Source organism: Lygodium microphyllum, chromosome 10 (assembly GCF_053477565.2).
Source record: "Lygodium microphyllum isolate KBCC chromosome 10, Lygodium_microphyllum_v1.1.10, whole genome shotgun sequence".
Classification (NCBI taxonomy): domain Eukaryota; kingdom Viridiplantae; phylum Streptophyta; class Polypodiopsida; order Schizaeales; family Lygodiaceae; genus Lygodium; species Lygodium microphyllum.
The window spans coordinates 85,163,323-85,177,427 of record NC_141144.1 but is presented as its reverse complement, the minus strand read 5'-3'; the positions used below and the strand labels follow the sequence as shown (position 1 = coordinate 85,177,427).

Here is a 14,105-nt window from a genome sequence, read left to right as displayed (position 1 = left end):
AGACAAATGCGGTATCTAATGTTGTTATTGAGGAGATAGAGGAAGATAAAGATGCTAATTTGATGGTTGCATCTTCAGATCCATATGGTATGGCAATGAAAGACATGTATATCACTAAAAGGGATGTGATAGATGCCTTGTTGTCAGCTCATGATGGTTTGTCACAATCATGGATTGTTGACAATGGTACTTCATTTCATGTAACTCCATCTTTGGAGTGCTCTTCTTCTTATGCGAAAGGTCACCTTGGAAAAGTCTATCTAGGCAACAACCATACCTGTGATATTGAAGGAATGGGCACCATACACCTGGCTCTTGAAAATGGTCGAGAATTTATCCTTCATGATGTTAGGTATATACCTGGCATTAAGAAGAGCTTGCTTTTTGTTGGGCAGCTAGATAGCAGGGATTACTTCACTATCTGTGGTAGTGGAATGTGGAAGATACAAAAAGGGTCTATGCTAATCACTAGAGGTGGAAAAAGGGAAACTCTATATTATCTCCACTGCAAGGCACTTCCTGGAAAGTTTGTTGCAGTTGCTCAAATGCAATTATACATGGAGTTATGGCACAAGCATCTTGGACACATGAGCCAAAAGGGTTTATAAGCACTTTCTTCACTTGGAAGAGTTGATGTGAAAAACTCAAAGCTTGACTTTTGTGATAACTGTGTTTTTTGGGAAAACATGTAAAGAGTTCATACTCTCATGGAGCCTCTAGGAAGGCATATATCTTGGATTTAGTCCATTCTGATATATGCACCATGCCAATAAAAACTCATGGTAGTTTTCGTTATTTTGTGTCTTTTATGGATGACCATTCTAGAAAGCTATGGGTTAAGCAAAAAAGCAAGGCATTGGACGCCTTTAAAAAGTTTTAACATTTATTAGTACTCAAAGGGTTTAAAATTAAAATGCATACGAACAGACAATGGGGGAGAGTATGTATCTAAAGAATTCAATAAGTTTTGTGATGTCAATGGGATTAAACAGGAGCTTACAGCTCCTTAAAATCCATCATCTAATGGTGTGGCTGAGTGAATGAATCACATGTTATGTGAGAAGATTCGTCGCATGCTATCCACATCTAATCTTCCGCAATCGTTTTAGGGAGAGGCACTTGAAACCAATGTGCATATTTGCAACAGATCTCCACATGGTGCACTTGAAAGTGGCATCCCTTAAGAGGTTTGGTCTAGCAAACCTGCTTCATATGACCACTTAAGGGTCTTTGGCTGTGAATGCTATGTACATGTACCTGTTGATAGCAGAACCAAACTTAACATGAAATCCCATAGAGGCATATTCATGGGTTATGGAGATGAAGGCGAAATTGGCTATAGAGTTTGGGTTCCAAGAATGAAAAAGGTACTACGCAGCCAAGATGTGGTATTTAATGAGTCAAAGTTGCTCAAAAATGCCACATCTAATGACTTGGACAAAAAGAAAGTGAAATTTCAACATGATCAGCCACTTGAACAGCCATTAGTCACTGAAAATTCGGCTCCATTTGATGCTAGTTATGATAATCAGTGTATCATCATTGAGCCAGATGAAAATGGACAGCAAAGGGATGCTGAAAACCAGTTTAGGCAACAAAGTCAGCATGCTGAAAATGAATTACAATAGCCTGAAAATGTATTACAGCAACTTGAACATGCAATTCAACAACCAAATAATAAGGTCATTGACATTCCTTTGCATGATAACACAGATCATTGGGTAAGAAGATCTACACATGTCAAGAGACCTATACAGAGGTTTGATCCCTCTTTGGACTACATTTTGCTCACAGACGAGGATAAGTCTCTTACATATAAAGAGACATTATCATGTGAGTTAAGGAAAAAGTGGGAGCTAGCTATGCAAGAAGAAATGAAGTCATTGTATCAGAATGATACTTGGGATTTGGTTCCATTTCCCAAAGATAGGAAAGCTATTCCTAACAAATGGGTTTATAAATCCAGTGTGTGGATGGCAAGCCCAAATACAAAGCCAAGCTTGCGGAAAAGGCTATACATAGAAAGAGGGGATTGACTTTCAGGAAGTCTTTTCACCTATTGTCAAAATGAATACTCTTCGGGTATTGTTTGCTATTGTAGCATCTATGGATCTTGAACTTGATCAGATGGATATTAGAATTGCATTCTTGCATGGTGATTTAGAAGAAGAGTTATACATGAAGCAGCCAAAAGGCTTTGTTATGCCAGGACAGGAGCACTTGGTCTATAGGCTTAAGAGAAGCTTGTATGGTTTGAAACAAGCTCCTAGACATTGGTATAAAAAGTTTGATGCCTTCATGCTCTCACATGGGTTTAAAAGCAATGCAAATCACTGCTTATATATAAAGAAGGCTGATGATGGAAGCCTTATAATACTTATGCTTTATGTGGATGATATGCTTATTGCTGATAAGCATAAAAGCACGATAACACTTATGTGATTGACACCTATTATCTTGCAGTCTCTCTATCAAGGCCGCAAGTTTAGCCTGCCAATAAGAGTACAGGTGAAGTGTTTGGTGAGGTCTAGCAATCACATAGATAACTAGACCAAAGGAGCCTTCTCTAGAGAATTAGCTAGAAGTAATCAAAACAAAGATAACAATTCCTCAATAGATGCAATTTTTGTCTGCAAAGAGAAGCATGATGGATTCCATCCTATTTGGCAACTCTTTGCACATTACAAATCAATAGGTCAAAGGGTCCTATCCCTTTGCATGAAAACTCAATGAAAATTTTTCCCAACAGCTGCATCATGTAACAATTAAAAATTTCATGCTGAAGAAAGGAGGAATTAAAGCACAAAGGCAACCTACCCAAGAAACATGCAAAAGTATGAGTCAATTGTTTGAGCATTACAAACTCCAGTAGAAAGTGATCAGGGAGTACATATTGCTGCAAAACCTTCACTTCCAAGTTCTCTGGCAAAAACCCATCATCATGCATCACATACTTACAATACAGCTAACTCCAAGTGGCCAGATGTGTGCCGACCCAGTCCAACCAGCATTTAAAGGTGGGACCTGGTCGACTGCAGAAAACTGATTGCCAGCTGCATTAATTGTAGTGAAACCAGATCGCCAGTATTCTGGGCGTGAATGCAAGTACAAGCAGCATATATCATAATGCACTGAGCTAGATAAGTTGACAGCCACTGTGAACACACCTAAAAACTGTAAAACTGTAATGTACTATAATGCACACTTATGCAATTCTGCACCTATTACACATTTCATTGGAAAATTGTCAACCCATATTAACAATTATGTGATCATCAAAAGTTGTGATATTCTCTCACCCAAAGTTATCTGTGAAGCATATGAGATGGGCCCACTTGTTATGCATGTGTCACTTCCAAATTGTCCACGTGGATGGAAAGAAGAATGTTGTGGTTGATGCCTTACAAGGGAAACCACAAGTTTTAGTTGTGTCTGTATCATCGAGGTTTGGATGAGATGAAGACACAATACATGCAAGATGAAAACTTTGGATGGTCAACATTATGATTATAATCTCAGGGACAGCTCTGTTATGATGCATGGTGACCTATGTATAAAGTGGTTGCAATCAAAAGTGATGATTGAAGGTCATGTTGTATCATATGCATACGTCAAGACATTAGTGCAACAATGACAGCAATGGAGTCTTTCTCTTATTGGCCAGCTTTAAGGCATGATATTCATGCCTTTGTACAAACATGCATTGTATATTAGAAGGTTAAGTACAGCCAATAGAAGGCACTAGGATTATTACACAAGTTGCCTATTCCAAATAGACCATGGGAGAGCATAGCTATGTATTTTATCCTTTTGATCTTCCTAGGACACATATAGGGAATGATGGATTTTTGATTATGTAGATTCAGTAAGCAGGTCCATTTTGTTTTGATCAAGAAGAAGATAAAAGCTGACCGTATGGCAAAGTTGCTTTCAGTTTATACATAACATCCTCAAGTATCATGGTATGCCAATCTATTGTTAGTAATAGAGATCCAAGAATGACAAGTTTGTCTTTGAGAGGGTTTTGAGAATATGGGCATGAGTGGTACTGGGTATGGGCAGGTCCATAAGTTGTTAACGTGTTGTGAATTAACAATGAATTAATTTATGTGTGTAAGTTTGTGTGCACATTGAAACAGCCTTCAAGATGGACAGCAGACTGAAGCGTGGCACCTGAAGATAGGTGCCTGCTCCAGAAGGGCTGGAGGCTACTAGGCAGACTTCCTCCTGCATGTGCGACAGTATGGGTTGACTGATTTGCAGCTTCAGTGGCCAGTAGCCACTCCAAAATGCATGTAGGACACTAGTTGATGGAGAGGGAGACATTTTGAGAAGAAGAGAATGAATAGGGAAGGACAATTAATGCATAACAGTTAAATGGTTAATGTTACTGCCAGCCTTTATTTGGGTGGCTCAACACACCCTTATATTAGGTGCACCACCCCTTTCCCAAATGACCATGCATTTTGCCACATGGCAATGTTGAACTGAACTTTTCACTCACATTCAATGGCACATTACACATTTCCTAAAGCTGCAGACATATCCACCTCACAAGTTCCATCTATGCTGGTGAAAGGCCAATCTAACACTGTAGATATGTGACATTAAAACTTAAAAAGCAAGCAATTACCTGTTGGAAGTTCAGTTTTCGAGCACCCCCACCTTGCACGAGCTGTCCTAGCACACGACTGAGCTGGGGAACCACTGCAAAAGTTTTTGCAGGGTCTACCAATTCAGGAGGCACAAAACCCAACTTTATCAGATCCTCAGCAACAAGTGCATAATCCGCATTCACCAGATGGGAGATATAATCAATAAAGGCATATTGCTGCTCTGTGGTTATCTGAAAATGTCAAAGTAATGATAAGACTCTTCGTGGAAAATGTTTGCAGGAAGGCATACTGCAGAAGCCACATAATTACCTGTGTCATTAACCCATAATCCAAGACACAAAGGCAACCATCCTGAGTTCGCAACAGATTTCCAGGATGTGGATCTGCATGAAGAAAGCCACTCTCGAGAAGTTGCATCAGATAGCAATTGAGTGCAACTTTAACAAGCTGCAGCAGATCATCTGCCTTACTTTCAGAAAGCTTCTCCCCTTCCACCCAGTGTGTCGTAAGCACCTATTGTTGTCATTGGACTCTTATCACACAATCAACCAAAAAGAAGCTGAAACTCCCAGACACCATTTTATTGACGGAGTCACATGGCTGAACAAGAATCAAACCTTACGTGATGTGTACTTCATGTAAACAGATGGGACAAGAATATTGGGCAAGCTTTCCATATTCTTAGCAAATTGCAATGCATTTTCCCCCTGCACATGTATTCATGTTGCAAAAATGAATGAGGCCACCCCACTGAGCATATAAGTCAAGACAACAACCTTGTTCTGCTAAAGCACCAGCATACCTCTCTCACATAATCTAGCTCATCAAAGAAACGAAAAGCCCAGTTATCCACAAGCGCAACTAAATCTGACCGCACATTAGGAAGGGATTGGGCCAACTGAGCTCCATTGCGCAGTAAATATAAATCCCTGCAGATTCCTTCAAGAACCCCTGGTCTTTGTACTTTCACTGCAACAATGTCTCCTGACTCCCTCAGTTTGGCTTTATACACCTGCAAATTGAAGTTATAATTTAAGAACACTGTACATTTCAAATTTACAGACCAGCAAGCCATCATCTGGCCAACTGTTCTTGTTACCTGTCCCAAAGATGCTGCAGCAACAGGTTCAGCTGAAAATTCTGCAAAAACTTCTTCTGCAGACTTGCCCAGCCCCTCCAATATCAATGCCTTTGCCTCATCGTTGGAGAAAGGGGGTACTTTGTCCTGTAATTTCTGAAGCTCCTCAAGATAGGTGACTGGTAAAAGATCTGGTCGAATGCTCAATGCTTGGCCAATCTGTATGGTACAAACAACATTCAAAACTAGGCCAGCTTGTTGGATATGCATGTCAGCTTTCTTGATAGAACACACAGAGAGCAAAAGCCGCGAATGACATGCAAAGGAATCTGGTAAAACCTATAGAATAGCGGAACACAGAAAGCATCAGATACCTTGATAGCTGTTGGTCCAAGTGATGTGATTAGGTTCACTAGCTCAGTAGCACGCACTGCTTCATTCTCCTTCTCCACTCCCAAAATCTTATCGGCCAGAAGGCTTACACCAAAACTGGAGAAAGCAAGTAGCACTTGCAAAGACCTCAGAGTATTACCTAGCGACCTTCTCTTAAAGTAAGCCTCAATTGCGTCAGGATCATATCTAGAAGGAAGGTCCTTCCCCTCTAATGAGGTAGAATCTTTGGCAGCAAATGTACCAATTGCCAAAAGAAAGGTAGAACCAACCAATGGCAAGCCAATATTAGCGATAACTGCATATTCTGAGCTGTAAGGAACTCCCAAGGCTGTGCACAACTGATATAGTAGCCCACTTGGGTAGGCAGCGAGCCTTCCTAATATTTCAGTGGCAATGTAAGGAACAATGGGTGAATTGAATTGAAAATTTCCTTGAGCACCTGCATCCTCTGCTCTATGGAGAATTGACTCAGTTGAATTATTGAGAAGCTCAACATTTGAGAATGATGCTAACTGGGCACCTGCATCTTCCACTTCGTGCAGAAATGACTCAATTGTACTTCTGATAAGCTCGATATTCGAGGATGATTCTGATGCCGATTGGGAACCTGCAAGCCCCAATCTGTGCAGGAGGGACTCAAGTGATATCCGTAAAGACTCAATGGTGGCAGAGGGGTGCTGTAACTGCGAGACCAGCTCTGTCTCGGCACGTGCGAGTGTCTCATTGGAGTTGCTGAGGAACTCGGCAGTGCGCGAAGATATGTCAGACGTAGCGACTGCATCAGACACGCTGGAAGAGAACTCCTGTACAAACTGTGTCTGATTGACATGTGTGGTCAGATAGTCTGCTAAGTCTTGCAGGGCAGCCTTTGTCCTTTCGCCAAGCCTGCCGATCTCCTCCAGCTTGGCAGAATCTGAAAGCTTCTGAAATTGAGCTCCAATGGCTGCCAAGCCTGGCAAAGCTTCCGAATTGCCCGAGGCCACGGCAACTGCTCGCGTGCTGCCTCGTCCATTGGTGGGGCGATAACAGCGGAGGCCAGTCTTTCGCCTCAAGCAAGAGAAGCCTCGGGCTTTACTGCTGCTATTTGATTCTGAGCTCAGTCCTCTAAAGAAGCAACAATCCTTTGAACTCAACATGTGCTGTGACATCCTTTCTGTGAGAGAGAGAGAGAGAGAGAGAGAGCATGTAAATGTTTGTGCTATCTTTTATATGATTATAACATCAAAAGTTGCCAAGTCTGACCTTTTTGTCCCTAGGATTGTGGTGAAGGATCCACCACCTCTACCTTCATCGATGGGCTGGCCAAAGCCAACCACTTTGAGATCCTAATCACATGCAAGCTAAGGAAGAGGTACCATTGAACAAACCCCCACTATGTAGCTATCACACATTCTTGTTAGTTGGATTAGCACAAAATACCAATAAATATAAAGTAAAATTGAAACATGTTTTATTACTTGTTCCCCCTTGTTCACAAGGTAACTTCCAAAAAGCATTTGCCATTGAGATGCTATTTGTCAAAAAATTTGGTCGCATCAAATTTTTCTTACTCATAACTCATTCTTACTCTCATGTGTGCAATACATGATACTAGGGGGCATATCCAAACTAACTCAATGGAACCTTGCATTCGAGAGAGTCGAGAGGGTGGGTAGGTACCCTAGGCCTGTGGTATATTGGCCATTAAGGCCCTTTATTATATTAATTACTATAAAGTCAAGCTAGCGATAGTGGGACATGTTGCCTCCTCCTTACCATGCAGGTTACCACCACTCAGAAGAAGCAAGGAGATGGAGCGATGCCACAACATGAGCAAGTGAGTAAGGTAGCAAAGCATGGCAACTCGATGGACATGGACTATCAAAGCATCGCTCACAAAAAATATTGTGGATATGGAGGCACTGGAGAAAGAGCTTCATGATGAGTTCAAGGCCTTCTCAAAAAACAAGGGACTTATTTAAGACCCCAAGAGTGTCATAAAGCACCTATGGCTTTCGGCCTTCAACGCATCAAGTAGCACCACATTGATTTTTCATTTGTTGGTATATATTTTTATTCCATGGGTAGACATTTGACAAAGGGTGAATTTGGGAGATGCTTTTTTTTTATACACAATGCCAAAGCCACCCTCCAACAATTCAAATTTATTAGAAGGGGTTTCTTTTTGGTCCCCTTCTAGGTAGGAGAGGGACTAGATCCTTGCATCTTTCGTGGGTTTTCAAGGCAACCATGTGTATGTGTGACCATAGACCCCCCACTTCTCACCAAAAGACACATTATCTCATGGATGTCCAGTCTAGATTTCTTTCACAAGGTTGCCCAACTAGATGGACCATGGACCCCCAGCTTATAATCAAAAGACACATTATGTCATGATTGTCCAAGTCTAGATTTCATTCACAGGGTTGCCTAACTAGATGGACAGCAAGTTGCTAATGCTAATTGCATCCTTGGACGACATTCTTAATATTCCTCAACATCACACAACATCATCATGTTTGACATTTTGCACATGTATTTTGTGGGATCATCAGGTAGAACCCCCAAAGTTTCTTGAACTCTTTGATTTGATTAGATTGGAAGTGCTAGTTGATGTCAAGTTCTCATTCTTCCCTAATTCATGCTATGTTTGCCATGAGGTAGGGCAGTTCACTAGGGATTGCCCCAAGCAAAATGTGTAGGAAAGAAGAAGGAATTGTAGCAAGCATCACCCAGAATAGAGAAGAACCCTAACACAGAGGCTATAGGAAGATAGCCAATGTGGTGAACTTACCCTCTACCCTATCACATCATTCGTAGGCTTTATCATTATGATGGCATCCCCTCTTGTGCCCCCATGCTCAATACCGTCCATGAGCTCATTGCATCATCATTCAAACGGATTCGACAACCCAATAAATTCAACTCAATTTGGGAACCCTCAATTGGATCCTCTGAAACAAAATTAGATCCATGAAGGACTATATTGGCATATCCCACCTCCCATTTACAATGGCTCTCATCATGAGCACCTTTGTGAGACCTTGTCCATTCAAGGCAATCCCCTACATCTTACCAATTTCACTCCCCTCTAGGGCATTCCAAGCATCCTCTTGGAGGTCCCTCATCAATCCCCTGGAGATACTTATGGCCATGGTTTCCTTGATGCTAGCTTCTAAGAAAGTGCTTTGCAGTAGACTATAGATCATGGAGCAAGCTCTCCCCAAAGAAACCAAAATCTACATAGGGGAACCAAATTTTGAACTAGGAAAGCTCCAATAAACCAAGGCAAGGGGGTGAGCATTAGATGACAGGCAAGTACGACTCAACGCCCATAGAAAAGGGTGAAGGTAAGTGTTATGTCACTCTATTAGACAAAATTATTGATAAGGTTTTCTCAAAATATCACTATAGAGCCGTGATCAGGTACCTTGATTGGGTTGTGTCATGGTGCCAGACCTCCTATTGAGTTCCTGAGGGGATGGATTATAGACCACTAGGGCCCCCCTACACATCAATGTCAAGTCTATTAGATACGTTTTATTTTCTTGTTTGAAACCAAAGAAACGGCTATCAATTTCCTGTCATATGGGCAGTGGATGCTACACAATTCTCCTCTAGTTCAAGTGGCATCCTCAGTGTAACCCCCATTGCTCTAAACCTTCCAACATCCCAGTTTGGGTTGAATTTATTGATCTCCCTAACCCCTTCTACCAAGTTCTAGTTTCCATAGTAGCCTCTTTGAGAAATATCTTGGGCTAGAGGCCCACCTTTGATATCAATCCATGATAGCATCCTCAAATTCTTGTAACGATAGACATTAACAAAAAACTTAAGGACACCATCATGATCAAGATTTTAAAGAGTTAACCTATCAAGGTTGCCTAAAATTATCTATGAAAGCACTTTCAAACTACAATATCACTCTCTTTAATTTGAAAAAAAGTGAGTCTAAAGATGTCATATCTCTATGTGAGTCTAATAATACTCTTCTTGTTTCCAATGCACTCTAAAGTAAAAGTACTCGTGTCTCTACGTGAATCATAGCTCTATGCGAGTCTCACAATACTCCTTTTGCATTCAGTATACAATAAGTTAACAATACTCTTTTTCTTTTTGATGTACCCTAACTTAAAGTACTCATACCTCTCTGTAAGCCTACTAATATTCTTCTTGTTTCCAATAAAGAAACGAAAGCTTCCCTCTACACCTAACTAAAACCCAAGGAGCTTAAGATAGCTTAAATATTTAATTGCTTCCAAATATGATAAGAGTAGATGTGAGCTTGGAAGTAAACCTACATGTACATGCACATGCACACAAACTCTCTCCCCCACTCTATCTCAATCCACACGTGTGCGCGCGCACATGCACACACACACATCCAAAATTTTGCCTAAATACCCTCACTAGTTGGGATAAATGTACCAAAAATTACACCATCTAGGAAGAAGGGATGCAATCACATAAGCATTAATGGAGGAGTTGATCTCTTAAAAATGCTACATAATTAGGATGTGTCTCACTCTTTTAATATATCCCTTTGTTGAGATTTATGCAATCACACTTCTAAGACATCCTCTTTGTATGGAGCACTAGGGCCAGGTGTAAAAATTACACAGGCGCAGCAAACAGAATCTGAGAAAGAGATAGAGATAGAGAGTACACAACAGATAAGAGGAGAATTAGAAAATTTCTTTAGCTCCAAAGAATTGATATAGAGATGGCTCTGTCCACCCATGCGCTTCCGCAGTGAAGCTTAAATGGCGATCTAGATAGAAGATAGGTGAAGAGCTTAAGGCTAGCTGGAACAACTTTGACTGGGTGAAAGATAGATGATCGATGGCTATGAAGGGGTTTAGCTTTTATAGCACGTGAAGGAGGTTAGGTCGGCATGACCGACCTACCATATGAGCCTCCACTAGTTGGCCAATGAATATTCCAGGGAATATTCCCTTTACCGTCGGGCCGAGGGCACTGTCCCCAGACCCCTGCCAGGGGGGCTGCTATCCCCTCTAGGACCCCCAGCCAGGGGCCACTTCCACAACCCTCGGACCCCAAAATAGGGGCCCCTTTTAACTCCCTACCAGCTTAACTACTCAGTCCAACCCAAAGATTAAACCCACAATGGTCACCTTTTTGCCATCCGGTCACATAGAACTCATCTGATATACAAGTCAGGACTCAACTAATGTCCGGGCTCACATTTGGCTTCTCCTCATAATGGGGGCCTTACAACTTTGAGTACCATGGATCATTGGTGGTACCTTATGAGGGTGGGGCATTGAGCATATCTAACACCCCCCTCAATGTCCACCCATAGATGAACTATCTCCTTGGCCCAATGCTGAGTCTCTGAAGATGAACTTGAAGCAGATCCTTCATAGGTGCTTTGGTGAAGATATCTGCTCCATTCTCCTCTGTTGGACAGTAGACCAGTTCCACTATCCCATCCTCCATCAAATCATGCACATAGTGATATTGGATCTCTATATGTTTGGTGCGTGCATGAAACACTGGATTTTTGGCAATGGCAATGCAACTCTGATTGTCACATCTCAGCACAATTGGTTCTTCATCCTACACTCCCATATGCCACAGGATCCTTCTCAACCATACTGCTTCACATGCAGCAAAACAAGCTGCCTTGTACTCTACTTTGGTAGAAGACAATGCCACTGTTGGCTGCTTCTTACTAGTCCAAGAGAAAATTCCTGAACCCAAAGAGAAACAATAACCAGAAACTGACTTCCTAGAATCACTGTCTCCTACCCAATCTGAGTCACAATTCCCCACAAGAGAAGTTCCGGACCTGTATGTGATACCATAGTCAAGAGTTTCCTTCAAGTATTTGAGCACCCGCATCCCAGCCTTCCAATGACTCTCATGAGGTTTGTTTGAGAACTTGCTCAAAACACCAACAGCAAAACTGATATCTGGTCTGGTATTACACAAGTAGATCAGCCATCCTCCTATACCTCCCAATGTCTGACAGTGCTGATGTATCCTCAACTGATAACTTTGCATTCACCTACATAGGTGTAGCTATCTTCTTGCACTCGGTCATGCCAAATGCCTTCAAGATCTCCCAAGCATACTTCTTCTGAGAGATGAAGATCTTTCCTGGCTCTTGCCAGGCTTCAATTCCCAAACAATAGTGCAGCAAGTCCAAGTCTATCATTTCAAACTCAAAACTCAAAGCCTTTCGAGTTTGGTTGATCATATCTTCATAGTCACCTATAATAAGAAGGTCGTCCACATATAGGACAATGACTTTTCACCATCCCTATAAACATACAAAATAGCATTTGAGGCACATCTTTTGAAGTTTAAGCTTAAAAAGAACTTATCTATCTATTGGTACCATGCTCTAGGGGCTTGTTTCAGCCCATACAATGCCTTCTTCAGCATACACACTTTGTTATCAGAATGGGGGGCCTCAAACCCTAGTGGCTAAGCCACGTACACCTCCTCCTTAAGGTCACCATTTAAGAACACTAACTTAACATCCATTTGGTAAACAGGCCATTGCTTGTGGGCGGCCACTGCAAGTACTTTTCTAAGGTACCATCAGCCTCGTACTTTACCTTCCAGAGCCACTTGGTGCAATAACCTTCCGCTTTGCTAGTTGATCCACTAGCTCCCAAGTGTCATTCTTCATTATGCTATCATACTCAGCTTGCATAGATGCCTTCCATGCTGGATCTGCAAGTGCTTCTTCTAAGTCAGTTGGCTTCTTTACTTCTCTCATAATCTCAGCCATCAAGGCCATATTGACTATGTGAGTAGAAGCCCTCATTTGCTCCTCTATTCTCTGAGACCTCCTTGGTCCGTGTGCCTTCTCCTCAACAGATGTGGGCATAGGATTATTGTGGTCATAGAGCTGCTTCACCTAACGTGGCAGTGGCTTTTTCGATGGGGTGATGCCAGGTTGGTGAAATTTTTCCTCATCATCTGAAGATGATACTTCCTCCTCCTTAAGGATAGGGACAGCTCTCGGGACAGGTTCATAGTGGACTACTTCTCCACTTGATGATAAAGTGGAAGAACTTGCCTTCTCCTCCTCCACTATATGTAGCTGCTCCTTGAACACCACATCACGGCTCGCGATGATCTTCTTTGCTTCCTGGTCATATAATTTGTAAGCCTTCTGCTCATCACTATAACCCAAGAAGATACATTTTTAGCTTTTTGGTTGTAACTTGTTTCTCTTCTCATCTGGAATATGTGCATAACATTCACATCCAAAAATTCTGAAGTGTGAGACAGATGGTTTCTTACCAGTGTAAGGCTCATGAGGTGTTTTTCTCTTGAGAGCCTTTTGTAGCTCCTATTTAAAATGTAGACTGCAGTATTAACAGCTTCAGCCCAAAAATGGTTAGGCAATCCCTTGCCCTTTAGCATGCATCTTGCCATCTCCACAATGGTGCGATTCCTGCATTCCACAACACCGTTCTACTGAGGTGTGTGAGGTGTTGTCAATTGACACTTGATCCCTTTGCTCTTGCAAAAGTCTTCAAACTCCTTTGAGTTGAACTCACCACCACCATCTGTTCTAAATTTCTTCACACTTTTCCCTGTTTCATTCTCAACAAGTGAGCCATTCTTTAAACTTACCAAAAGCTTGAGCCTTATCACGAAGGAAGTACACCCACATCTTCCTATTGTAGTCATCGACAATCAATATAAAATAAGAAGATTCCCCCAAGGCCTGTGTAGGCATCTTTCCACACAAGTCAGCATGCACCAACTCTAGAGAGAAGCCTGTGCTCTATTCTTGCTTTCTTGTGAAAATGCCTTTCTCTATTGCTTGCTCATCATACAAGCTTCACATGGTTCCTTCAATTAAGTCATTGCAGGTAGATGAGCAACCATACCTTGCTTGTGCATCTCCTTCAATAGTGCAAATCCAATGTGTCCAAACCTTTCATGCCAAAGCTTACTTGTGCGCACTCCAACAATGGCTGTAAGAGCACTTAGCTCATATAGGTTGTTCCTTCTTTCTCCTTTGCCAACAACTTTGCCATCACTGTCAAGAA

General features: G+C 41.7%; 1 protein-coding gene across 2 annotated transcripts in view; it reads right to left on the bottom strand.

Annotated features, from left to right (window-relative positions):
- The window catches only part of LOC148030239 (uncharacterized), a 30,424-nt gene extending 23,159 nt beyond the window's left edge, over positions 1 to 7,265 (bottom strand). Inside the window, exons 1-7 of one of the 2 annotated variants that reach the window (XM_087686516.1) lie at positions 6,069 to 7,263; positions 5,716 to 5,913; positions 5,419 to 5,628; positions 5,234 to 5,323; positions 5,087 to 5,129; positions 4,926 to 4,999; positions 4,634 to 4,846 (exon numbers count right to left, since the gene is read on the bottom strand). In XM_087686516.1, the coding sequence (XP_087542642.1) occupies positions 4,634 to 4,846; positions 4,926 to 4,999; positions 5,087 to 5,129; positions 5,234 to 5,323; positions 5,419 to 5,628; positions 5,716 to 5,913; positions 6,069 to 7,235 (1,995 nt within the window). In that variant the 5' untranslated portion in view covers positions 7,236 to 7,263. Of the gene's footprint in view, positions 1 to 4,633; positions 4,847 to 4,925; positions 5,130 to 5,233; positions 5,324 to 5,418; positions 5,629 to 5,715; positions 5,914 to 6,068 lie in introns of both variants that reach the window. The other variant, XM_087686514.1, reaches the window with a different exon arrangement.
- Positions 7,266 to 14,105: the final 6,840 nt, after the last annotated feature.